Source organism: Glycine soja, chromosome 19 (genome assembly GCF_004193775.1).
Source record: "Glycine soja cultivar W05 chromosome 19, ASM419377v2, whole genome shotgun sequence".
Classification (NCBI taxonomy): Eukaryota; Viridiplantae; Streptophyta; class Magnoliopsida; order Fabales; family Fabaceae; genus Glycine; species Glycine soja.
The window spans coordinates 8,466,458-8,494,438 of NC_041020.1; the positions used below are offsets into that span (position 1 = coordinate 8,466,458).

The following is a 27,981-nucleotide window of genomic DNA, read 5'->3' on the forward strand; positions in this document are numbered from 1 at the left end:
CATATAGAGTATTCAATTCCAGAACCAGAACTGTGATGGAATCCATCAATATGGTTGTTGATGATCTAACTCCAGCAAGAAAGAAGGATGTCGAAGAAGATGTCAGAACATCGGGAGACAATGTAGCAGATACAGCTAAAAGTGCAGAAAATGCAGAAAACTCTGATTCTGCTACAGATGAACCAAACATCAACCAACCTGACAAGAAACCCTCCATTAGAATCCAGAAGATGCACCCCAAGGAGCTGATTATAGGAGACCCAAACAGAGGAGTCACCACAAGATCAAGGGAGATTGAGATTGTCTCCAATTCATGCTTTGTCTCCAAAATTGAGCCCAAGAATGTGAAAGAGGCACTGACTGATGAGTTCTGGATCAATGCTATGCAAGAAGAATTGGGGCAATTCAAAAGGAATGAAGTTTGGGAGCTGGTTCCTAGACCCGAGGGAACTAATGTGATTGGCACCAAGTGGATCTTCAAGAACAAAACCAATGAAGAAGGTGTTATAACCAGAAACAAGGCCAGACTTGTTGCTCAAGGCTACACTCAGATTGAAGGTGTAGACTTTGATGAAACTTTCGCCCCTGTTGCTAGACTTGAGTCCATCAGATTGTTACTTGGTGTAGCCTGCATCCTCAAAATCAAGCTGTACCAGATGGATGTGAAGAGCGCGTTTCTGAATGGATACCTGAATGAATAAGCCTGTGTGGAGCAGCCAAAGGGATTTGTAGATCCAACTCATCCAGATCATGTATACAGGCTCAAGAAGGCTCTCTATGGATTGAAGCAAGCTCCAAGAGCTTGGTATGAAAGGCTAACAGAGTTCCTTACTCAGCAAGGGTATAGGAAGGGAGGAATTGACAAGACTCTCTTTGTCAAACAAGATTCTGAAAACTTAATGATAGCACAGATATATGTTGATGACATTGTGTTTGGAGGGATGTCGAATGAGATGCTTCGACATTTTGTCCAACAGATGCAATCTGAATTTGAGATGAGTCTTGTTGGAGAGCTGACTTATTTTCTGGGACTCCAAGTGAAGCAGATGGAAGACACCATATTCCTCTCACAAAGCAAGTATGCAAAGAACATTGTCAAGAAGTTTGGGATGGAAAATGCCAGCCATAAAAGAACACCTGCACCTACTCACTTGAAGCTGACAAAAGATGAAGCTGGCACCAGTGTTGATCAAAGTCTGTACAGAAGCATGATTGGGAGCTTACTATATTTAACAGCTAGCAGACCTGACATCACCTATGCAGTAGGTGTTTGTGCAAGATATCAAGCAAATCCCAAGATAAGTCACTTGAATCAAGTAAAGAGAATTCTGAAATATGTAAATGGCACCAGTGACTATGGGATTATGTACTGTCATTGTTCAGATTCAATGCTGGTTGGGTACTGTGATGCTGATTGGGCTGGAAGTGCAGATGATAGAAAAAGCACTTCTGGTGGATGTTTCTATTTGGGAAACAATCTTATTTCATGGTTCAGCAAGAAGCAAAACTGCGTGTCCCTATCTACTGCTGAAGCAGAGTATATTGCAGCAGGAAGCAGCTGTTCACAACTAGTTTGGATGAAGCAGATGCTGAAGGAGTACAATGTCGAACAAGATGTCATGACATTGTACTGTGACAACTTGAGTGCTATTAATATTTCTAAAAATCCTGTTCAACACAGCAGAACCAAGCACATTGACATTAGACATCACTATATTAGAGAGCTTGTTGATGATAAAGTGATCACACTGGAGCATGTTGACACTGAGGAACAAATAGCAGATATTTTCACAACTGAGGGGCAAGCTGGGCATTTGTCTGCTAGAGGAATTATAGCAGCTACTGCTATCTGAACGTGCTCAAACGTCTCACTTAACATTAATAGCACGTTCACTACTGAGCCAAAACAAATTCGACCGTTGCTTCACACGTCCCTCTACATTCTTCATTCAAATTTATATTCTCGTGGCATTCTTGTTTTCATCAGCATTCCCCAACACCTCTCGGAATTTCACGAAACCATTTCAAAAGCTCTGCGTTTTCATGGCTACCGCACCAAAAGAAACTTCAGCTCCTGGTTCACCCTCTGTACCATCAGCTCCATCATCCACCAAAGCACCATCAAACCAGGAACAACCTGAATTCCATATCCAACCCATACAAATGATTCCTGGTCAAGCTCCTGTCCCTGAGAAACTGGTTCCCAAACGACAACAGGGAGTGAAGACTTCTGAAAACCCTAGCCCTGCAACAAGTCCTAGGGAAGTAGACCCGGAGATGGATAAGAAGATCCGCAGTATTGTGAGTAGCATTCTGAAAAATGCGTCTGTCCCTGAAGCTGATGAAGATGTCCCAACATCTTCCACCCCAAATGTTTCTGTGCCTGATGTTGATAAAGATGTTCCAACATCTTCCGCTCCAAATGCTGAAGCCCTCCCTTCACCCAGTGAAGAGGAATCAACAGAAGAAGAAGATCAAGCCACAGAAGAGACCCCTGCACCAAGGGCACCAGAACCTGCTCCAGGTGACCTCATTGACCTAGAAGAAGTAGAATCTGATGAGGAACCCATTGCCAACAAGTTAGCACCTGGCATTGCAGAAAGACTTCAAAGCAGAAAGGGAAAAACCCCCATCACTAGGTCTGGACGAATCAAAACTATGGCACAGAAGAAGAGCACTCCAATCACTCCTACCACATCCAGACGGAGCAAAGTTGCAATCCCTTCCAAGAAGAGGAAAGAAATTTCCTCATCTGATTCTGATGATGATGTCGAACTAGATGTTCTCGACATCAAGAGGGCCAAGAAATCAGGGAAAAAGGTGCCTGGAAAAGTCCCTGATGCACCATTGGACAACATTTCATTCCACTCCATTGGCAATGTTGAAAGGTGGAAATTTGTATATCAACGCAGACTTGCCTTGGAAAGAGAACTGGGAAGAAATGCCTTGGATTGCAAGGAGATCATGGACCTCATCAAGGCTGCTGGACTGCTGAAAACTGTCACCAAGTTGGGAGATTGCTATGAAAGTCTAGTCAGGGAGTTCATTGTCAACATTCCCTCTGACATAACAAACAGAAAGAGTGATGAGTACCAGAAAGTGTTTGTCAGAGGAAAATGTGTTAGATTCTCCCCTGCTGTAATCAACAAATACCTGGGCAGACCAACTGAAGGAGTGGTGGATATTGATGTTTCTGAGCATCAAATTGCCAAGGAAATCACTGCCAAACGAGTCCAGCATTGGCCAAAGAAAGGGAAGCTTTCTGCAGGGAAGCTAAGTGTGAAGTATGCAATTCTGCACAGGATTGGCGCTGCAAACTGGGTACCCACCAATCATACTTCCACTGTTGCCACAGGTTTGGGTAAATTTCTGTATGCTGTTGGAACCAAGTCCAAATTTAATTTTGGAAACTATATTTTTGATCAAACTGTTAAGCATTCAGAATCTTTTGCTGTCAAATTACCCATTGCCTTCCCAACTGTATTGTGTGGCATTATGTTGAGTCAACATCCAAATATCTTAAACAACATTGACTCTGTGATGAAGAGAGAATCTCCTCTATCCCTGCACTACAAACTGTTTGAGGGGACACATGTCCCAGACATTGTCTCGACATCAGGGAAAGCTGCTGCTTCAGGAGCTGTGTCCAAGGATGATTTGATTGCTGAACTCAAGGACACATGCAAGGTGCTGGAGGCAACCATCAAAGCCAACACAGAGAAGAAAATGGAGCTGGAACGGCTGATCGAAAGACTCACAGAAAGTGGCATTGATGATGGTGAAGCAGCTGAGGAAGAAGAAGCAGCTGAACAAGAAGAAGAGGCAGCTGAGGAAGAGGAAGATGCAGCAGAGGATACAAAATCGGATGATGATGATTCTGAAGCCACCCCATGACCATCAGACCTTTATTTTTGCTTTTTACTCTTACTAGGTATAGGGGCATGTCCCTTTGAACAATTAATTTGCTATTGGTCTGTAATATTTGCATGCATTCTACTTTTGTCAAATTCTGTCTAAAAAGGGGGAGTAATAGTATTAGTATTATGCATGATTTATGATACTGAGTAGTAGGACTCTATGTATGCAATAGTAGTCATGATGTATGATTAGAAGGATACGATGTATGCATGGTTCATGATTTTGAGGGGGAGCTGTATGATACGATGTATGCATGATTCATGATTTTGAGGGGGAGACTGTTGCTGCTGATGATGACTGATGTAAGCTACTGTAACTACGAGTAGCTGATAGAAGATGCTGCAGCTAGAGCATGGAGACAGGGGGAGCAGAAAGCTGATGTCACGTGAGACGTCTTGACATCCTGGAAAAGACTAGTAGCTGATAGAAGATGCCGCAGTGAACTGCTTCACAGCAGTAGGAGCATGAAGACAGGGGGAGCAGAAAGCTGATGTCACGTGAGATGTCTTGACATCCTGGAAACGACTTGCAACTTGCAGAATTTTGCTGTCGCCACAACCAATTCCGCTGTGCTTGATAATGAAAGTTGCTGATCCCACTTGCATAACTGCTCGTACCTGCTCAGGAAGTGTCTAAGTATGTTTTAGACAAAATTTGCCAAAGGGGGAGATTGTTAGTGCTTAGCTCTACTGAGTGTTTAAAAGATTGGCTAAGATTTTGTTAAAACATAAGCACTTAGACAATGAAGGAAAGCTGGAGTTGCTGCACATGATGTCCAACGTTATGTCAAGGAATCAGATCAGGCTGCACAATGCACAAGGCAAGATAAAATGTCAAATGAAGAATTGAAGCTGCAGGATCCACGATGTCGGATACGATGTCCTGACATCCGGCTCGAAAATACTGGACACATAAATCTGTTATATCTTTAACAGAGTGTGCAGGATCCACGATGTCGGACACGATGTCCTGACATCCGGCCCGAAAATACTGGACACATAAATCTGTTATATCTTTAACAGATTAATGTGCAGTTAGCAACAGATTTGGTGATCTATCTTTAGGAACGAATTAAAAGATAATTAAAGTTCGAATTACAAACTTGAATAGTTCGTTCAGAGATTAAAGATTAAAGATAAAAACTAAAAGATCAAACTGTATCTTTTAGATCTTTAAGTGCAGATTTTCAGGAAAATGATAGATCTCATCCAGCACAAGTAGTTGCAGCCCAGAAACGCACACTGCTATATAAACATGAAGGCTGCACGAGTTTTCAACCAAGTCCGGGATTGAAGAGTTATTTTGTGAGTTTTGGGACTTGAGTGTTTTGTGAGCCACCTTGATGTCACCCTAACATCAAGTGTTGGACCTGAGTGTGTAGAGTTGATCTCTATAGTGTGTGGAGTTGATCTCTATTGTTCAGAGAGTAATCTCTGGTGTGTATTCGATTTAATTGTAAACACGGGAGAGTGATTGAGAGGGAGTGAGAGGGGTTCTCATATCTAAGAGTGGCTCTTAGGTAGAGGTTGCACGGGTAGTGGTTAGGTGAGAAGGTTGTAAACAGTGGCTGTTAGATCTTCGAACTAACACTATTTTAGTGGATTTCCTCCCTGGCTTGGTAGCCCCCAGATGTAGGTGAGGTTGCACCGAACTGGGTTAACAATTCTCTTGTGTTATTTACTTGTTTAATCTGTTCATACAGTCAAATATAATCTCCATGTTCTGAAGCGTGATGTCGTGACATCTGGTACGGCATCTGACCTCTGTATCAGAATTTCAATCATGAAGCTTAGGAACTTGCCTCCGCAGACCCCGAAAGTGCATTTTTCTGGGTTGAGGCGCATGTTATATTTTTGGATTTCTCCGAATACCTTTTCCAAGTCTACCACATGTTGGGCTATGCTATGGGATTTGACGGCCATGTCGTTGACGTAGACCTCGACATTTCGTCCGACCTGCTATTTGAAAATCCGATCCATCAATCTTTGGTATGTAACGCCTGCATTTTTAAGGCCAAAGGGCATAACCTTGTAGCAAAATTTGGCATCTTCAGTGATGAATGTCCTTTTCTCCTTGTCTTAAGCGTGCATTCCAGATCTAATTGTATTCGGAGTAGGAGTCCAGGAAGTTTAGTACTAGGAACCTGGACGCTCCATCGACTAGTCTACCTGGCACGCCCTGTTCAGATCAGTGTATCCGTTAGCCTTTTTGACCATTACGACATTGGCGAGCTAGGTATAGTACTTGAATTCTCTAATAAAGTTGGCTTTGAGGAGCTTGTTGACTCCCTTTCTGACTCCTTTGTGTCATTCTTCTCCCATTTTCCTTTTCTTCTGTGACACCGGTTTGGCCTAGGAACATATGGCGAGCTTGTGATAGATAATTTTGGGGTGGATTCCCGGCATGTCAGATGGGTGTCAAGCAAACAATGTCCGCATTCTTGTGTAGGACTGATAGAGGACTATCCAAGGAGGAAGAGTTTGGCTTAGGTGGGCTTAACATGGATGGACCAATCACTTGAGCAAGGAGTAAGAGATTTCAAGAAGAGTTTGGCGAAAGACTAAATTCTCTCATGGAGGAAAGAGAAGAAGAAGGGAAGTTTATTTATTTTAGCCAACTTTTAGAATAAGATTTATTTTCGTTTTTAATTATATTTTTGGGCCTATTTTTGGACTTGTAATGGACTACTACTTTTTTATTGTTATTTTTAAGGCTTTTAATTATTAGATTAGTTATCGGGCCTTGTGCCTAATTTAAGATTATTAGTAGGATTTATAAATAGACTCCTTAAACACTTTGTTGGCCATTTTTATGAAATTTCATATTAGACACAGTTAAGAGAGTGTCTCTCTTGGTTCCTGTTTGAAACCTTAGGTTCTTATCAAAGAATTCTATTCTTTATGGTGAATCATCCTCAACTTATCAATCTCCTAAGATTGTGGCGTTGTTCTTTCCATCTCTTTCTTTAATTTCACTTTTTTCTTTTATTTTTCCCAATTTCATAGAGCCCCAAATTGGTTCCCCAATTTGGTGATGCTAAAAATTGGATCCATAAATCAGGGTTCCATCAACTATGTGTTTGTGCTCATGGCTAGTAAGGTTCTTGCTAAGTTGTGTACATTGCTTGGGTTTGGGTCCAAGCTACAGCTTGATGAGTTCTTCAATAGGCTTCGGGCCTCTATCAGAAGTGTCATCGTATGGATCTACATCGAATAATCATCCAAGCTTGCTTGGTAGACGACCAGTTCTCAAACTAGAGACCCTTTGTCCACGCTCATTACTTGAGTATTGCCACCCACTGTGGGGTGAGGCTTGGCAAGCTCCCTGGTGGGAGGATAAGGTGCCACATTCAGGCTTTCAGTATATCACTGTCTTGTCTGCTTTTGATATGCCTTAACAGTCATGATCTCTCCTGTCAAGGTGGGGAACTTCATCCTTAGATGTGGTGTGAAGACAATGATTCCTAGCTCGTTGAGCGTTTTCCTACCAATGAAAGCAAAGAAAGAGGTATTTACATCAATGATTAAATACCTGATTGTAAAGCTCCTCGAGAGATGGCCTTGACCAAAGGTAATCATTAGGTTGACATCGCCTCTAGTCTCTACTATTTCTCTTGCGAAGCCAATGAGTGGATCGGCGTGAGTTTGGATGGTGTCAGGAGAGACCTCATGCCTCTGGAATGTTTTCTAGTATAAGATGTCAGTGGAGCTACCCTCGTTGATGAGGACCTTGGACACCATGAAGTTAGCCATTACGATGGAGACAACGATAAGGTTGTCCTAGTTGATAGGGTTGATACCTTTGAAGTCTCTATCAGTGAAAATGATAGGAGGGAGACTTCATGGTGATGGTGTATCGACACAGTTGATGTCGATGTTCCGGATGGCATGGAGGTTACACTTATGGGACTGGCTGGACTGCCCTTCGTAAGAGAATCCCCCTGCAATGGTGTTGATTACACCTCTGATTTGTTGGGCGGGCTTGTTTTCCCATTCTTACGGAGGTTGTCGCTCACATCTTTGATGGTGGTGTCTTTGTCTTCCTTGATCTTCTGCTTTGTCTCTTCTTTTTCTGCCATCGCGGTTTTTATGGTGATCCTCTTGGTGTCCTTCGGGTCTCACTCCTATTGCATGACTGTTCGGCCTCTTGACGAACTAGGCTAGATACCCAACCTATATGAGCTCTTTTATTTTTTCTTTTAGGGCCCAACAATCTTCTGTGTTGTGACTGTAACTACGATGGTATTTGTAGTATTTGGTCCTTTTTAACCCTGGCCTTGGTAGAAGCGGCAAAGGTAGTTTTATTGGTACCTCCGCATTGAAAGCCTCCTCGAGGATTGTAGTGCGATTGATTGTCAGGGGTGTGTAACGCTCGTACCTGGGCCCTTTTAGGAGAGGCTGGCACTTGTCCAGCTTGTGTCTTTTGTTTGACTTGTGTGAGTCGGTCTTGTTACCTCCTTCTCTCTTGTCGTGCTTTTGTCCCGCTTGTCGGACCTTGTTCTTGAGCCTGGACATCTCTTCCATCTGGATGTAGCCTTTGGCTCATTCGTGCAACTCGTCCATGCTACTAGGGGTTTTTTTTTTCACAAATTGTCCGCAAACTTACCATGCCTTAAAGCGAGGAGCATGGAGTCTGGGTCGAGACTGCGGATCTGGACAATAATGCGTCCAAACCTGTCCATGAATTTTTGGAAAGATTCATCATCTACTTGTCGTAGGTTGGCAAAGCGCCTGATGTCATACAATGTGACTGGGTGGTTGCATATTATGCATTGAAGCGCTCGACAAGAGTGTCAAAGCTGTCGATGGACCTTGGAGGAAGTCCACCATACCAGGTTAATGTCGCCCCTTTGAGGGATGTTGGGAAGACACGACACAGGATTGCATCGTCATTGGTGTATAAGTTTGCCTAGGTGAGGAAAGCATCCAGATGCTCATCTGGATCTGTGGTTCCATCGTATCGCTCTAAGTTGTGTGGTTTCCAACCTAGGGTGTCAACTTCCATGATGCAATCGACAAAGGGGTGTCGACGAGTAGGCCACCCTGCAGGACAGTGTATGTGAGAGAGACTTGGATCATCTTAAGTGTTAACTATGTGTTGGGGGTGTGACTCCTTTTGAGTGCGCTCAGGCAATGTATGAGCAGAGTACTCATCGCCCTGGGGGCGTTTGACACAAGCCTTTACATGGTCGTGGCCAGCCTTTAGCTTTTTGAGCTCTTCCTCATAGCGTCACTCCATCTCCGCAATGTAGTTTTAGAGTTGTTGGAGAGTATCAATATCCATCATGGTTACGAGAGGAGGATTGGAGCCTTCGAAAGGGATCTCGAGTCTAAGGCCAAACTGAGTGCTAACCATGGGTGAGAAAGAGAGGTCGTGGGGTATGTTTTACCACGACCTCAGAGTGGGCACTAAATGTACTTACCGAAATCCAAAGTTGTCCCACGTCAAGGTGGACGTGAACAAGGTAGGCTCCTAGATCTCACACGCTGGACTGAGAGTGACCTTTGTTAAGAGGATGAGTTAGGAGAGTTAGGAGAGTATGAGTGAGTATGAAAAGAGTGAGATGGAACCTGGTACTTATAGAGCGGAGAGGAAGTTGCGGGCCCTTGTTTATAGGGGTTGTTATGGTGACATAATAGCCCTTGCAAATAATTATCGGCTTGTAGATAATAGCCGGTAAATAATGATGACTTATAGATAATATTACAGATAATTTATTGCTTAGAGATAATTGTATACCTACCACATGATAAGGAGATTGCAATATATTTAAATAATAAGAGGTTAGAGATAACCTATCAATTGAGAGTCCGATTGCTAAGGGTGTAACATCCGTACTCCTATGTCAACACTGACATGGAAGTTTGGCATGTATCTCGAAATGCCACATAGCATGACACATGTATTTTATGGACTCTAATCAGTACAAAAATTTAAGTTAATTATTTAGTTAAAATTTTCTAAACTTCAACTTATTTATGATCTAATTATTTTTTTTTCTCTATCAATTTTTTCTTTAAATAAAATTTTTCTTATCAAATACATGTTGTCATGCTATAAAGTAAAGTCATAATGAAATGTGATTTTGTATTCATAAAGATGACTTAAGATTGAAGATACATATTTTTATACAGAAATAGTCATTTTTTTAAAAGAAAATTTGTAATCATACATTTAAAATATAAAATATAAAATTGGCATTAGGTGAATAGTATATGCATAAAATGATAATAAACAAAATTATGGTTTTTTTTTAAATTATAATAATCTTAGTGACAGAAACAAGTTATTTGCGAATTATTAATTCAAAGTCACAAGGTTTTGACTTAGCCCATATAAATTTTTAAATTTAACTATGTTGAATTTATTTATTTTGATTAAAGAAGCTAGTTCACTTAAGGTGTAAAACTCGAATCATCTTTACCACCAAAAGCATGGATGGGGTATGAATTAAGTTATTTTAAATATGTAATTGACTTAAATATTTAGAGAGTTTCCCTACCTAGCTATATAGTCTTAACTAGCTCAAGTGGGAGGTTAATTATACTCCCCTCTTATCTTGTGAATTTACTCCAACTTTTTTTTACGCATTTTTTCTACACTTTTCAAAATGTTGTGAGTTTTGTACTCCTGCGGTATCTTCGTTAAATCCCAAACAAGGAAACGCTTTCTAACAGTTTTGAACCACAACTAAATGAGTGTTTAATTTTTAAGATAATTGTGTTTAACATTGTAACATTCTATAAAAAAATATATATAATAACCATTTTTAACCATCACTAAGTTATATGATCTTTTTACTTTTTTCTATATCCATTCGTACTGACTCATTAATCATGGCGATTTTAAAAATCGTTACTATGCTAAAAACAATTAATTACTTTTAAAACATGTGTTTAGTGGTGGTTTGAAACCGAGAAGAAGAGTGTCGTTTGGGATTTAATGGAGATATGTGTTGAATGGAGATATGATAGAATGACAAAATTCACGACATTTTGAAAAATTGGAGACAAAATGAGTGAAAAAAAAGTTGGGGACGGAATTCATGAGAAGAAGTGATGAGCTAGGGGCAAAAATAATTAATATAAGCTGATATTGATTGTGTAAAAAAAGCTAATATTGACTTTATTAATAAATACAACAATCATAATATTTTTTTATATTTGTGCTAAGGATATTTCCCAACCAATTGTTGGAGGCTAATTTCTTTAGAGATATAAAAATTAATAAAGTGAATTTGACCCTTTTTAACAAAATTTTCTTGATACATCAATCGTGATATTTAACTCAAAAGCAGGGTCAGTCCTGGACTAGGGCCAGAGGTGCACCAGCATTGGACCCATGAATTTGGGGTCCCAAAATTTTCATTTTAGCTTTGATAGCCATTTAAAAAATAATAACTTAATGCTATGCGTTTGACTTTTTTCGGTTTCTTACCTCCTCCATTTTAGCTTCCCAAATCCCAATTCGCAAATGACAAATCCCAACCGAAATTTAAGTTTAGCAATTAAAAAGAATCTCCACTTAATAAAATTTTTAGCCAATGCACCATTATCTAGCTAACGGAAACATTGTTTTTTTATTTATTATAAAAGGCATAAAAGTAAGGAAAAGAATCAGGAAAAAACAGAGGATAAGATATTATTGATACAACTACCAAGTACCAACTTGTGATTATCCAAAGTCACTGCACTAGCCGACGACTTCTGAATTGCATCCAAAGTGCAACTGCGTGACATTCTGTAAGTTTTTTCTTAAAATAATGATTAATTTAGTATAAATTTTTTTATCATCATTATTACAATGTTTGAATTTAACTTTTGAAATTAGCAAACATTCGAGCAAGCATTCAACTTTGACTTCTACGGTTCTATTTCCAGGTGCTACTGTTTTCTTTTGTGTGTGTTAATTGATTATTTGATTTATATTTTATAAGATGATGTCTAAAAAATATTTATCTAGAAGTGAAAAAAAAAAAAAAGAGAAAACGAGAGAAAGAGTTAATTAGATCACAACGAGGGACTATTGATAAATTTGTTCTAAAAAATGTAGGGTCTAATGAAAACATAGATCAATCAAATAAAAACACAAATAATGAAAATCATATAAGTGAAAATGAGAACAATGAAATTAATTATTCAAGTGAGCCTATTATTATGCTAAATGCATCCAATGATGAAAATATTGACATGGGTGAAGAACAATCAATTCCCTCATTAGATATATATAATCCTAGAAATTTGGATAATATTGAGAACAAGACAAGAGATATTTTAGTTAAAAAGGGTCCTATAAGAAAAATGAATATTGTTTTTCCTTTAGATAACATTTCTAGACATTTTTCATATGCTTATTATTCTAGAAAGTTGAGTAATGATGAGACTAGTGATAGAAAATGGTTGGTCTACTCCAAACATGTTGATAAGATATATATGATCCTAGAAATTTGGATAATATCGAGAACAAGACAAAAGATATTTTAGTTGAAAAGGGTCCTATAAGAGAAATGAATATTGTTTTTCCTTTAGATAACATTTATAGACATTTTTCATATGTTTATTATTCTAGAAAGTTGAGTAATGGTGAGACTAGTGATAGAAAATGGTTGGTCTACTCCAAACATGTTGATAAAGTATATTGTTTCTGTTGTAAGTTGTTCAAATATGGAAATAATAAAAGTTTATTAGCGAATGAAGGCTTTAGAGATTGGAGGCATAATAGTGAGACTTAAACAACATGAAAATAGTTTTGAGCATATGAATAACATTATTACTTTAAATGAATCAAGAGAAAGATTGAATAAGAATCAAACAATTGATAAGAATTTGCAGCAGGAAGTAATCAAAGAGAAAAAACGTTAGAGACAAGTTTTAATTAGAATATTTTCAACTGTAAAATGTCTTGCTAGACATAATTTGGCTTTTCAGGGATCAAATGAAAATTATATCAAGATAACAATGGAAATTTTTTAGGACTAATTGAGATTATTGCAGAATTCGATGTGATAATACAAGATCATGTTAGACGTATTCAAAAAACGTGAAATTCATTATCATTATCTTGGGTATAAAATTCAAAATGAGTTGATCTCTCTTTTGTCTCATAGTGTTAGAAGTTTCATCGTAAAAAATATTACAAATTTTTTTTTTTGTAATTCGTGATTGTACCCCTAATGTTAGTCATCAAGAATAAATGACTCTAATAATACGATGTGTAAATATGTCGAATAATAAAATAAAAATTGAAGAATACTTTTTAGAATTTTTAAAAGTGAACGACACATCTGGATAAGGACTTTTTAATGAATTACAAGATGTTTTGAAATCTCTTGATCTTAATGTTGATGATGTAAGATGTCAAGGATATTATGGTGGTTCTAATATGAAAGAAAAACACCAAGGAGTTCAAAAATGTTTTCTTGAAATAAATCCAAGAGCATTATATATGCCTTGTGCTTGTCACAGACTTAATCTTACTCTTAGTGATATAACACATTCTTATATTAAAGTTGTTTCATTTTTTGTAGTTGTTCAACGCATACATTCATTATTTTCAAGTTCTCCAAAAGATGGAAAACTTTGCTTGATAATGTTCCTGGGTTAACTGTAAAATCTTTATCTAATACTAGTTGGGAAAGTCAAATCAAAAGTGTTAAAGCTATTAGATTTCAAGGTCCACTATTAAGATTGACTTTGTTGGAATTGTATAAATCTCGTGATGATGTCAAGTCAAAGAGTGAAGTTGAGAGTTTAGTTAATGCAATTGAGAGTTTTGAGTTTTTGCATGGTATGATTATTTGGTATGATATCTTATTTGCTATTAATGTGGTGAGTAAGAAATTACAATCTAAGTCTATGTGCATTGACACAACCATAAAGCAAATAAAGAGTGTTTTATTGTATTTTGAAAATTATAGAAATGAAGGTTTCACATCTAGTATGAATATTGCTAAAAGTGTTGTCCTTGAAATGGGTGTAGATCCTACTTTTCCAACAAAACGTCGTGTTATTAGGAAAAAAATAATTTGATGAAAATGATCAAATTGAAGAAATTCAGTCAGCTGATGAGTCATTTAGAGTTAATTAATTTTTAGTTGTTGTAGACATGACAATTATATCTTTAAAAAGCCTATTTGAGCCATTAAAGTCATTTGATAGTATTTTTGGATTTTTGTTTGATTCCAAGAAATTAAAGTCATTAGATGATAATAACTTGAGAAAATGTTGTGCTCATGTCCACTCTACCTTTTCCCATGACAATTTATTGGATGTTGTTTTAGAAGTTTTTTTTTTTTCAAAATTGAAAGTGTTGCAAATGACTTTGCCTGATAACTTAATGACATCCATTAAAATTCTTGAGTTTGTCAAAGTTGTGGATTGCTATCCAAATGTGTCAATTGCTTATAGAATATTATTAACTATTCCTATGACTGTAGCATTAGCTGAAAAGAGTTTTTCAAAACTGAAATTAATAAAAACTTATTTGAGATCATCAATGTCACAAGAAAGGTTGAATGGTTTAACAATTTTATCTATTGAAAAGATGTTAGAAAATATTGATGTTAATGTTACTGTTAATGATTTTGCATCTTGAAATGCTAGAAGAAATAATTTTTTTTACTATAATTTGTGTATTTTGTTTTATAGGTGATGAATGAAGTAACAACCACATCAATGATGGAGGATAACATAGTAGTTGATTGAAGAAAAAAGTTGTAAAAAGCCCATATTTATTATTTCACCATGGGGCTACAAAATGTGAGGAGCGGTCCTCCTCAAAAGATTAATGTATCAGTGTAAGATTTTATTATGCACACATGTGACGAACAATCTATTTAGTAGGAGAATTGTGTTCGATTCTCTCCATATGCAAACTTCACTTCAACTAACCATAATCACGTATTGCAAACGAGATTAGATTCTGATCCAAGATAAAAAAAAATATTCTTTGGCATTTTTTTTCCTAAGGTTGAACTTGTGAAAATACAAGTTGAAATGGTACAACTAGATTTGTTAATGTTATGATCACAATTCTACGAATGAAAAGTTTTAACATGGACAATTCCTACCCATACTACATTGAAAATTAGGAAAAGCCATTGATGATGGAAACAAAGATAGATGAGAAAAAATGATAAAAAGTTGATTTGTCTAACAATATTTTATTGATTTAAGTGAAAATAAACTCAATTTAAATGTTGTGAATGAATATAACATATTTAAGAGAAGAGATCTGATGAAAAATAATTAATTAATTTTTTATAGAGATTAATTATCGACAAAATAATAAATAAAAAAGTTATCAACGAAGTCATTAATATTTTATAATTTTTTACCAAATTAATATTGAAACTTATAACATGATAAAAAAGAGTTAATAATGATTTGTAAGTGTAAAGAGAAATGTTTGAACATTTAAGGTTAACTTTTATCAAATTACACATAATCTCATCCATTTTGATTTTTCTACACTAACAGCTGGTGTAACTACACAAAACTAGACGTTACTCTAATTTGCTCATTTAACCAAATCGAGTAACGATGTGCATGTGCTATTGTCCATGTCAGGACAGACATCTACAATTACAAATGAAAAAAAAAAAGGGAAAAGCAAAAGCATTAGGAAAGTATGAAAAGAAAGAAAAAAGAATCTTTTGGTGAACAACGAAAAAAACATTTCACACAAATAGCCTACTAAAAGGAATTCAAAGCCTACTGTGTTTTGTTGACCCAGCTTCAATTTAAAAGGCATTAATCATGGTCCTTCGCAAATCATTACATTCATTTTTATTAAATTATGCCTTTAATTATTTTGGATTTTAAAACTGTTTTTATACTTTAAAAATTCGTAATTAAGATTTTGAACTTATAAATAATTATTTATTGAATTCTTTACTAAAAAAACGTTTGTTTCATAAAATCTTATAGAATTCTAAGGGATATTATACCTTGGAATATCATGTGAAAATGACATTTCTAGGTATTTCAAGAAAAATATATCTGCTTAACAATTAAAATTGGATGGAAATCTTTTTATTTTAAATAACTTATTATATACATCTACACAATAATACACATGATTAGACACTACAATTTACAAATTAATAATAAAAGAATCTTACAAAACTTTTCAATTAATTCTTTGACCACATTTAACTATTAAAGAAACACAATACTAAAATATCCCCTTCTGCCATATAAAGAACAAACAATACAAAAAGACATGTATAACAAAACTTTAACCACACCCCAAGTAAACAAAAAACAAAATCAATGAGCCATCTTTATATCAATAATTAAATTTTAAAAACAACTGCCACATACTTGTTCTCTGTTTTCAAATTTTAGAGAAATTCCAATAAAAAAAATCATAGACAAATAATGAGATATTATGTATTGATGTTGAGGGTATAATAAAATCTGTATATAGTTAATATGATTTCCACCTCATAAGAATCCATATTTCCATTTTTTTTCATGAGAATCAACTTAATACAAAATTAACATAAATATGTGCATCTCACTTTTCCAAAAATACAAGATACATGAATATTTTTTTATTACCTTCAAGCAAATATGAGAATATACACTCTCATCTTCACTTCCAAAAAATCTTACGAGATTCCGTGAAACAAATGAGCACTAAATTTTTTTTTAATTAGATTCCAACAAATATAGGAACCTAACTGAAAATTTGAAAATAAATCCTTAATTAGCTTAAGATTGAAATATTCAATAGATTCCTGAACTATTTTTAATATTTTTCAATTAATTTTTCTATACTTAACATAGTCTTGATCAAGAATCTAATTAAAAATAATTTTTCAAATTTAAAGACTTCATTATAAATTTTTAAATTAAAAAGACTTTTTTTAAAGATTATAAAGACTTATATTTGAAAATGCTCAAATTGTGCATGGATTTATAAAATAATTTCACCTTTTTTATCACATGATATGGCAGTTCTATCGTGTAGTGCAAGGATTAGCAAAATAAAAATAATTGATAAATTGTTTTTTTTTATACAGAAAACAGATAAATTGTGTTAAATACATATAGTTCGTACGATTATATATTAGTGTGTCTCAGTACTTTTCACAAGAATTAAAATTGGCAGGTAAGGTTAGAGACTAGTGAAGTGTATTTAATACCCCAAATCGTTGGTAATATTTTCAGTACAACAACAGGTAAAAAACGGTTGGAGGCGCGTGATGTATAAAATTAATACACCAAATCTTAGGTACTGTTTACATTGGTACACTAACCATCATTTACTTTCTACTCATCATCTTGATTCTTGCATGAAGAACTTGTGTTATGTGAGGAACATGTCTTCAATAATAATATTTTTAGGTCCAGTGAATTATTTTTATACAAAATATAAACTGAAAAAGATGTATATATTTAATGTTTGATCATGTTTTCAACAAAACTATTTTCTAAGAAAATGTTTTTGAAAACTAAAAAATTGATACATATTTTTTTATGGTAATTAAAAGAAAGAGAAAAATCCGTTAAAATTGGTTTAGTGACAGACGTTTGAATAATTTAAAACTGTAAGATTTTTATTTTTATCAGTATTTACATAAAGTTTAGTTTCAAAATTGATTGCCTTTTATTATATACACAAAAAAAGAGAGCGACATACAGAAATTTAAAGGTAATTGTTCATGTGTATGTTTTCGTCATTATTCTTAATTTTCACACTTAATAAGTCAACATCACTGATAAAAAAAATCATTCATCATTTAACCATTGCTAATACACCGGTTTAAACAAATGGTGAAGAGTAGGAGTATAAAGAAAAAGACCATAAAAGAAAATAGCGTGAAAAAATCATGAAAAGAAATTTAATTGAGGATTCAGTAAAAAAATAAAAAATAAGGGGGTGTAAAAGGAACATTATTCTTAATTTTAGATTTTTTTTTTTACATATCTCAACTTTTATATTCAACTTATATTTGTATTTATATACTCCACTCTTATTGTATGGTTTATTACAATATTTATTATTATTATTATACTATTAACCAATTAAAACTTACTTATGTATGATTTTTAAAATAATTATTTTAAAATTTAATAATTTTATTATAGATAATAATTTATGATTAAATTAAAATGTAATTTTTTTTACATTACAAATGTGTTTCAATTTTTTTGGTACCAGTTCAAAACACTTGTATTCAAGCAGGATAAAATTATTATAGCCACTACGACGATAAAATTCTTTCTTTCAATATTTGTGTATTTCATATCTAAGATATTCTAAGCTTATTAATTGGTTAAATTAAAATAACTCTAATCTATACTCTCGCTAGGACAAGTGTATTTTTATTAAAGTAAAGGATCAAATATGTTTTTATTTTTAATAAATATTTAATTTTTATGTTTGTTTCTTAATAAATTTTTGTAATTTTTTTTTGTGTTGAATTTTTAATAAAATAATAATTTTATATTTTAGTCTTTAATATTTTGTTTAAGTCCCCGATAAATTAATAAATTTTTTGTTTGTTTCCTTGATAAATTAATTTTTTTTTGTACTCCCTACTAATTATAAATAAATAAATTTTATGTTTGTTTAAGTCCCTACTAATTTTATTATGAACTAAAAAAGTGTCAACCAAAAATAAAATTATTATTTTGTTAAGTACTCAAAGTAAAATAAATATTTATTAGAGAACAAATAAAAAATTAAATATTTATTAAGAATAAAAATAAATTTAAGACCTAAATTAAATTATTATTTCCCTTTTGTTATACACTATTTCTCTTTCTTCCCAAGCTGTAAAGAGACGTATACGTGACGCGGTGTGAAAAATCAATTTTTGTTCATCTAGAAATGTGCACGTAATGTACCAATAAATGCTCCCAAAATACAATAAATACAATGCTACTTCAAAACCACTACTAGCTTCCTCGTGTAATAACACATCAACTGCTCCTAAAAATTGTAGTTACCAACAACACCTCAAAACTCATTCAGCAAATCCTCACAATTACAATTACTCCAATTTGTTCTTCAATTGCTTTTCACTCTCTCACCATGTCTTCCATAGAGATGGTTTCTGCTAGTGCCATCAAGCTTCCTTACCAAATTCTAAGGCATGAGCCATGCTCTGATGATGAAAGAGATCAAAGGGTGATCCTTAGGCCGAAGAAGTGGTGTAGGCCTAGAGGGGTGCCATTGAGGAGAAGGTTTAGGGTGAAAGTGCCTAGCTGGAGAAGAGTGTGGATGATAAAAAAAGTTATGCTTGTGTGTGCTAAGGTGAAGAGAAGGTTCAAGGAGGGACAGGGTCATTTTGGTGATCTCTTTGCTGGGAACTATGTGTTCACTCAAATCAATCCTACATCTCTCAAGTATCTTGAAAACAAGTTGGCTCGAGCAAAAATTGCTTGATGTTTGTATTTATAGTCTTGATTGGGGATGAACTCATTCAATGATGGGTTCTGATTCCAGCTAAGTCTTGTTTTCTCTTTGTTTTTCTTAATGTTCTTTGCTTTCTTTTGATTTATATAGAAATGCAAGATGTTTCTTGTTGCTCCCTTAGTAATTTGTTTTAACATGGGATATTTGAGAGTTAGATACCAATTATTTGAGGTACCAGATCTATTTAAGAGATAGATCTCTCTCAACAGATAATTTAACACTCATAGAAGATCGAATCTCTAACCACATGTTTAATGGACACAATTGTTTGGGTAAAAATTTGTATATTAATTATCAACCAATTAAAAATCTCTTTCAATATGTATTTAAAATATTATAATTTTTAGTTGTATAAAAATTTGGATGACAATACAGTCTAATTAAATTCCAATAAATATTTACTGGGCTAGAAATGAAATTATATTTCAAAGCTACTTTCGTTCCTCATTGCAGTTCTGATAAAGAAATAAAGACCAGTTCTGTCATGTGGAATAGTTTTTATTTTTTCCTTTTGGCCCCCTCTCTCTCTCGCTCTCTAATTATTCTGGATTTACTTTCTTTTTTTTGTTTAGTTAAAATGATGCACTCTCTTAACTTTTATGAAAAAAAATCTGTAAACATAATCAGTACAAAAATAATGCTACATTTATTTGTCAGGGAATAAGATATGACACCATTTTGCCTAGACTAAGGTAATTGCGTAGAAGCAGACTAATCTGTCAGCACTATAGGTTGTTATTAATGTTACATGTCATAAATTAAAATATTTTCTCCTCCATAACATGTTGGCTTTTTGAGGCAGAAGAGAAAAAGGAAGGTGCACTTCTAACTTCTATACATAGTACAAAAAGTAGGCATGTTATATTCTATATAGCCAACAAGCAATGAGCAATTAATATCACCACTACTGCTACCTAACCTTATTTCCTTATGCAAGCTTGATAATTCACTTGATTGGAACAAGAACAAAATATAATAATTTAAATACCACAAAAACATAACTTCAAGTCTTCAAGTTATGGCATCATACCTTAACAAACCATGTTGCAAACTCTGCCTTTTTTGGCATCTCAAACTTAGTTTCGGGGAATTTGTTTGTTTATATGTCTAAAGCTTGGTCAAATGTGCATATTCTGCTGAGCTTTTCTAACATGATATCTGATATTTAAGTGATTGGTCTCATCATGAGAAATTGGATTTTGTGGTGAATAGTATACTGAAGCAGAAGTTCCTACAAGCTCACCAACAATCACAAATCACAATCAATAAGCCATGCTAGCTTTATTTCATTTATCTTCTAGAATCTAATCCAAGATCAGTAGTGTGTATGATTTATCTGAGAATTCTCTTAGTAGCTCGAAATGAATTTCACATTCCAACAAGAAGCATGCAGGAATCTGGATAGCAAATGGCAGCGTACACAATAAACTGTATCCTTGCTCACCTTCTCATTTAACACTAGAGAGGTGTTGACTGATTTACAGTTTTTCATTTCAAACTTTACAAAGAATATGCTAAGTTATTGAATTTTTTGGCTCATTAAATTAATCATTTAATTCCTATAAGCGATACTCAAGAATCAACCTCTATGATAAAAAAGATTTAGTCCATATATATCTGTATTAATACACATCGATTCCAGGTATTACTATGTTCCTTAAGTTTTATCCTTATGTCGATTTATAAGGACTAAAGCAAATCTTAACTTTTTTTTTCCATCCAATGACTAATTGTTAAATGAATATCGCCTATAAGGACTAACTGATTAATTTTAACTTCTGATCTGTAAACTCCTTCCTGATCTTATAGGACATTTCTTTCAATTTGTCTTTTCAAAATTCTTTTGCATCTCATCTTTGGAAATTCTTCTAAAAGAATGAAGCTATTATCAGTTGTTAACAAATCATCAGAGCATATAATGTTTCTGAACATTTAAAGTAGGTTAGATTTGGCCCCTGTAACTATTGATCAGTTCAGGTATATTAATCTCTTGAAGCATGTTATAGATCAAATAAGGCCATCTTAGAAAAGATAAATCTTCCCTTGACTCTACCCCCAAAAACCTTAATGCTATTGTGCATAGATCTCTCCCTAGTTAGGGGTGTGCAAAAATTAGTTCAGTAAAAAAATCCGAATTGGTTTTGAACTGTTTTAATCAATTTAGTTTTATATTCAGATAATCAAACTGATTTAAAAACTGGTTTGAAACCGAACTAGTTTTAAAAAATTGATTTTTAACTGAACTAGTTCTTAACAAGTTTAAATTAGTTCTAAGAGTTAAACTAGTTTCGAATTGGTTTTCGAACTAGTTTTTGAACTATTTTTTTAAATAAAAAAAATATTTAAATAAAAACCAGTTTGGTTAACTGAATTAGTTTTGTAGAAAAAATTTGATTAACTGTATTGATTTTATAAACTAGTGTACTCATTTTTTCTTAACTAGTACAAGGAAAAAAACCAATTCAGACTAGGTTCGGTTACAGTCCAATTTAATCCGAACCAATTTTTTTTTAACACCCTTATTTCCAGTGTTGTGATTTTCAACGAAAATAACACGGAAGAGTCACCCAAAATATTAGGAGAACTTCATGACTTGAGTACTAAATTAAGCTTCTTCTTATTTTATTCAATGTGAGACTCGTAACATTATCACTTTTAAAAGTTGACATCAACCACGACATTGTTCTATCGATAGAAAACAATGAGCTAATGGGAACCTTTTTCATTACATATAGACAGCATTTAGGAACCTAATTAACATCAAGTTGAAACATCCTCCTACCTTTGTGCGCCAAACAATAGCGTATATTATGTCAGGAAGACAGACACCTCTATAATCTGTACACAACTTTTGACTTCGTGGAAGCTCTTCAAGTTTCTTGGTGAGGTGCGTTTCAAATTAAGACAAATAATGTCCTTTATTTTGTTTCATGGTGATGAACAGAATTATATGCACCAACTTGTAAACTCTACGTACTTCACTTATTATTATAATATATATTTAGTGGCTAATATTTTATCTTATAATCTTGGTCATGAAACCCTGTTTATATAATCTATATTTAAAATAAAATAAAAAAATCTTATTCATAAGCTTCCAGAATATAAAAGTTTTCTTGTCTGAGAATCAATTATCTCCATTACTATTTCAGAGCTTCCCCTTCAGCCTATCCTAATATCAAACACACTTATCCTCATGCCTTTAGTAACTCAGCAATTAATATAACATAAATACCATTACCTGTCATTAACTCATTATATAATTGACATTAGTCTATTAATTCACATTCAAAATATCTGATACACTGAAATTCCATACAAACCTTCCTTAAGACATTGTTAACATTAACTAGAAGCAAACAACAAATTAGATTGCCCGGATCTATAGCTCACATTAGGGACTAGTAATCATATTCAATTATGACACTTGTATTCTGCATCATCCATATATTATATGATAATCCGATATCACTACAAAGTGCATGCAGACTGCAGAGTACTTTCAAGTTTCTCCCAACCAACAAGTAATACGAGAATCTTTTGAGTCAAATTCTGATTAAATTCATTGCCAAAAAATGGTATAAAAATACAGATAAGTCTGAAGTGAAATTCTGTACTCATAATTTTTACAATATAGTATAAAAAAATCTGAATTAACATCAATGCTACATTTTGTTATGCAAGGGAATAGTAAGGCCATTGGTCTTCCATTCGTTCCTCAGGATGAAGGGCAGCATAAGAAAGATGGCTGGTATCACCAAAAGCTGTTAAGTCAAACCTTCCATATGCACCTTCCCTTCTCTTGGATTCTATGTTGTTTGACAATGTCTTCTCATTCTGTTGCAATGTCACTCCTTTAGATGTATTCAACAACAACTCATGTCTATGTTTCTGCCAATCATAATGGCAATAATATTAATTATCCATGCATAAAAGAACCAACATTAATAACTGAATTGTTCTAAATTACAAATGTGCATAAGAAATTAACCTGCAAATGACTAGCTACTTGCTCTCTTGTCAAACCAGGGATATTCATAGCTTCAACAATCCTTTTTGGCTTTGCCTCTGAAGAATAATCAAGGGAGAAAATTAGTTATAAGCATCATATAATTATGCCTTATACATGTGTTGCAATACCAACTATGGTGAAGAATTAATCATACTATCAAGTCCAATTTGCATAACATCCTCGACAAATTGTTGATGCAATTCTTGTCGCCACATTAGACGGGGTTTCTTTGTAGGGGGTGCAAAAGAATCATCCAGTTCATCGGAATCAGATTCTTTGAAATTTGTACCGATCTTTTCTTGGCCCCTCGCTATTGCATCAAGAACATAAGAAACAAATTCAGAATCTTGTTTTTTTGGTGGTTGATTTTGACTCCAGAGTTTCCTCGCAAAATAGCAAGTGAGGCATCAGAGTATGCCACAGCTGCAACATAAAAACAATCATCAATAAAAAAGATCAAATCTTTGTACAAGAAATAGTAACAATTAATTGAAATTACCGCGATAGTGGCATCGAGAACACATATTAAGAATGTTATCAAGAATAGTGGGGTCATGATCAACTGCAACGACCCTAAGACCTACTGGGAATTCAAACAAAACCTTCTTCTGAGAAACCAACCATGTGTCCATTGCTTCCAAGTTGACACCTTTGAACCGATCGAGAAACAAAAGTCACAATTTTTAGTTTTATTTTGTTATTTAGTGATTATTTATTGGATTAGTACGTATTTATAACAATTTCGTAATACAAGCTTGTCTAAATTAAACATCTCAACCAATCAATCAATGATTTTTTCTGATCTTTCAACAACGGACTAATTTAATTCAAGCGGGTTAGCAACAACCGCTCAAAACTCTTTATTGAACCTTCTTATATTTAATGTTAATCTTTTAATTAACTGGCTCATGAATACTTTGTATGGGCACCACAACTTGTTTTAGATTGGAATTGAATTGAAGGGAACAACTATTTCCACTGCCGACAATTGCTAATGGCACTACCATAACGTTTGAAAATACTTAATTACTCATAGCTTCATTTTTTCACTCACCCTCCCCTTTGTCTCTCTTCATTTCAGCCACTCTCCCCCAATTTCCATTTACATTTTCTCACCCCAAATCAATTCCACTGCCAGCCATCGAGATTGTTGCCACCGCCCTTGTAGTCGTTGTCATAGTTGTCCTGGTGTTTTTGGCCTACCATCTAAATTGGATAAACGATGTTAAGTGACCCTTGTAATCACACTTTGTTGTGGTTTTAAACCATTTAAGCGGTTTTGAACCATTACTAGATGCACATTTTTCCAAACACCGTCAATTTAATTTAAACCAAAGGAGCTAATTGAATCAGTTTTAAAAATTAGAGGATAAAATTAAATTAAAAAACATTAGAGAACCAAATCGAACCTAAAAATTTAGAGGATAAAAAACTAATTTAACCTGTTTTTTTTTTTAAATGTCATTGTCTTCCTACTTCAAGTATGCGACAATTTTGATAAAAAAAAAAGGTTAAAAAAAATCAATTAAATTGTCATACCAGAAAACCTATAAACGAATCATCATGAACAATGGAACCATTGAACCAAATTTTTATACTCTGGAAGCTTATGAATAGGAATTTTTTATTTATTTTAAATAAAGATTATATAAACAGGGTTTCACGACAAGATTATAAGATAAAATATTAGCCACTAAATATATAGATTATAATAATAAGTGAAGTACGTAGAGTTTACAAGTTGGTGCATATAATTCTGTTCATCACTATGGAACAAAATAAAGGACATTATTTGTCTTAATTTGAAACGCATCTCACCAAGAAACTTACACTAAACATGCACGTCATTCATGAAAAAAAGTGTTTGTGAGCAGTAAAAATTTCCTTTAAGTCAACTCAGCTTGAAGAACTTCCAAGAAGTCAAAAGTTGTGTATAATGTAACAACCTTGATTTTCGATTTCTCAGTCGATTTCACACTATGACACTTCACACGGTAATACTTTACTCAACATATTTATTGGTCAGAATCTTCTACCGGTCAAAATCCTTGTTGATTTTTGATTTCTCAGCAGTTTTGTCCTTACCCGTATACTTCCCGTGAAACTTCCCAGAAGGTCACTCATCCCATAACTATTCCAAGTCAGGCAAACTTAACTATGAAGTTCTTAAGTGATGGGTTACCAAAGGGTAGATGCATCTTGTTGGTATAGGTAGTACCACTGAATTCTTTTAAGTCATCCTTAATTGTATAGTCGCATAATTGCAAAGCCTCTGAATTCCTCTCATTTTGGTGTGATTCGATCAGGGTGTTACATGCCCATTAGCTTCCACTTGGTTCTTTCTCGAACCACACCGTACTGGATAGATGTTTGCTCTGATATCATTTGTAACATCCTCGATTTTCAATTCTCGACGACTCTCACACTATGGCACGTCATGTGGTGGCATCTTCACTCAACATCTTTCTTGGTCAAAACCCTCCATAGGTACCCTCTAGGTTATCAAAATTGAGAGTCTACGTAGACTCGTGAGAGCTCCGTAGACTCGACTAGTAGAGTTGACTTATAGACTCGTAAGAGTCTACTTCGTAAAAAAATACATATGGATAATAAGTAAATATATTCAAAATGCATCATTTTGCAAACAAAATGACAATAAACTCATAATTCATACTATTAGTCTATTACAAAACATAAGTTCTCAAAGTTAAAACATTTAAATAACTAAAAAAACCACAAATGTCTTCAAAGAATCATGTCCAATCCTCTAATAGGATCATCTCCATGAATATCATCACTTTCATCCCCATCTCCATCATCATCAAGGTCTTCCTGAGATTGTGCATCATCATTTTCACCAAAATTAAATTATCTAGATCAAAAGCGTCTACAACTAGATCATTTGAACTTCCTCCAACATCTCCCACTAATTCAACATTGCCACCATCACCTTCACCTTGAGGTTGTTCATCCTCATCATTATATCCCTCTTCAGTTATCCATTCATCATCAAACTCAATCTCATCAAATGGAAGAGGAATGTTTTTTCTATTTTGTTTACTTTTTAACTTTAAGTTATACATCACATAAACCAAGTCATTCATTTTCTGTTGATGTAAGCGGTTTCTTCTCTTTGTATGAACCTATAATTAAAAATCAAATTTTAATTACTATATAAACCAAATAAGTAAAATTATCAAACAAATAAAATAAAGTCATAAGGTTGAATTGAATTACCATTTCAAATGAGCTCCAATTACGCTCACACCCAGAAGAGCTACAAGTCAAGCTTAAAACACGAATAGCAAATCTCCTCAACTCTGGGGTTCCATCACCAAACATCTCCCACCATTCTCCAGGTTGCATAACTTTTCTACTATCCTTTGCCTCTTCCATAGAGAAAAGCCCTCTAGCAAAATGAAACTCAACAAGTTGCAAATTATTTTTTTTTTCCTTTCTACAACATCCTTGACCAATCTTCTCATATACATGTGCAATCCTTCTTTCACCTGATGGTCATCATGTCTGAAAATAGGTTCATAATGTAGATAAGGATTAAGATAATATGCAGCTACATGCAAAGGCCTGTGAAGTTGATGATCCCACCTCTCATCAATAATTTTCCAAACGGGCTCATAGCTACATTGTACATAGATATCAAATATGCTATATCAAAAATAGTTAAAATAATACACAAGTAAATTTTAAATGTGAGAAAGTTTAGAAATTTTACCTTTTCCTGGTGTAATTAAAGTTGTATTTTATCTTCTCTTTTGCATTTTCCATCTCTTCATATATGAAACTCATGGTGGGTTTTGCATCTGAGTCCACCATAAGAGGGGCGACAACTTTGAGGCACATGGTTACGTTCTTCCAAAACCGATTATCCAAAGCCATATTCTATACTTTTCTCCCCTCTTGTGAAGTTCCAAACTTGCTTGTTTTCCACTCTTCAGAGCTAAACATGTTCATCAATGATGCTTTCAATTCATGAAGGCAAGCTAAGGTTAAATAAGTTGTGGCAAATCTAGTCATAGCAGGCCTAATCAAGTTTCTTCCATTTGTGAACTTCTTCATGATGCTAATCAACATTGTTCTACCATAAATGTAGGTGGTGATCCTTCTTCCCTTCTTTATAGTAGTCTCATGAACCTTCAAATGTTTCTCAAAATCTTTAAATATCATATCAATGCAATAAGAAACACATGGGGTCCAATAAAAATGCTCTTGTTTCTGCATCAACAATTCTCCAACTGCTTTGTAATTTGCAGCATTATCTGTTATCACCTGGACTACATTCTCCTCTCCAACAAAATTTACTACATCATCCAACATCTTCAACACTTTGTCAATTGTTTTTGAGATGTCCAAGGTATCCAATGAATAAAGAAATACAGTCCCTTTTGGACTGTTCACCAAAAAATTACAAATTGAACGTCTTTTTTTTATCTATCCACCCATCAGACATATTGTGCAACCAATTTTCTTCCACTCATCCCTAAATTGTTGAAGCATTACATTAGTTTTCTACATTACTCTTTTCAAAAGCTCCTCTTTGATATCATGATAAGATGAAGGTTTATAGCCAACCCCATATCTTGCAACCATGTCACAAAATTTTG

General features: G+C 34.3%; 3 protein-coding genes across 3 annotated transcripts; 1 reads left to right on the forward strand and 2 right to left on the reverse strand.

Annotated features, from left to right (window-relative positions):
- Positions 1 to 18,746: 18,746 nt before the first annotated feature.
- On the forward strand, positions 18,747 to 19,468 carry LOC114400879. Its single transcript, XM_028363538.1, has one exon. The coding sequence runs from the start codon at positions 18,964 to 18,966 to the stop codon at positions 19,315 to 19,317; it is 354 nt and encodes a 117-aa protein (XP_028219339.1). The 5' UTR covers positions 18,747 to 18,963; the 3' UTR covers positions 19,318 to 19,468.
- Positions 19,469 to 22,949: 3,481 nt separating this feature from the next.
- On the reverse strand, positions 22,950 to 24,046 carry LOC114399138 (two-component response regulator ARR14-like). The gene is made up of 4 exons (XM_028361263.1): positions 23,859 to 24,046; positions 23,514 to 23,782; positions 23,339 to 23,415; positions 22,950 to 23,238 (listed from the first exon to the last, which is right to left on the reverse strand). The coding sequence occupies exons 2-4, from the start codon at positions 23,572 to 23,574 to the stop codon at positions 23,023 to 23,025; spliced, it is 354 nt and encodes a 117-aa protein (XP_028217064.1). The 5' UTR covers positions 23,575 to 23,782; positions 23,859 to 24,046; the 3' UTR covers positions 22,950 to 23,022.
- Positions 24,047 to 26,104: 2,058 nt separating this feature from the next.
- Positions 26,105 to 27,256, reverse strand: LOC114398571. The gene is made up of 5 exons (XM_028360754.1): positions 27,093 to 27,256; positions 26,849 to 26,998; positions 26,597 to 26,768; positions 26,278 to 26,502; positions 26,105 to 26,191 (listed from the first exon to the last, which is right to left on the reverse strand). The coding sequence occupies exons 1-5, from the start codon at positions 27,254 to 27,256 to the stop codon at positions 26,105 to 26,107; spliced, it is 798 nt and encodes a 265-aa protein (XP_028216555.1).
- Between the last annotated feature and the right edge of the window lie 725 nt (positions 27,257 to 27,981).

What these genes read in the sequence shown, in the direction of transcription:
- LOC114400879 (XM_028363538.1), top strand. Translation starts at nt 18,964, where the DNA reads ATGTCTTCCATAGAGATGGTTTCTGCTAGTGCCATCAAGCTTCCTTAC.
- LOC114399138 (XM_028361263.1), bottom strand. Translation starts at nt 23,574, where the DNA reads ATGTGGCGACAAGAATTGCATCAACAATTTGTCGAGGATGTTATGCAA. An exon ending in TATGCAAATTGGACTTGATA is followed by an intron (nt 23,416 to 23,513) that starts GTATGATTAATT and finishes ATTATTCTTCAG; the next exon opens with AGGCAAAGCCAAAAAGGATT. An exon ending in AAGTAGCTAGTCATTTGCAG is followed by an intron (nt 23,239 to 23,338) that starts GTTAATTTCTTA and finishes TATGATTGGCAG; the next exon opens with AAACATAGACATGAGTTGTT.
- LOC114398571 (XM_028360754.1), bottom strand. Translation starts at nt 27,256, where the DNA reads ATGGCTTTGGATAATCGGTTTTGGAAGAACGTAACCATGTGCCTCAAA. An exon ending in GTGAAAGAAGGATTGCACAT is followed by an intron (nt 26,769 to 26,848) that starts GTATATGAGAAG and finishes TCATTTTGCTAG; the next exon opens with AGGGCTTTTCTCTATGGAAG. An exon ending in ATGTTGAATTAGTGGGAGAT is followed by an intron (nt 26,192 to 26,277) that starts GTTGGAGGAAGT and finishes GCACAATCTCAG; the next exon opens with GAAGACCTTGATGATGATGG.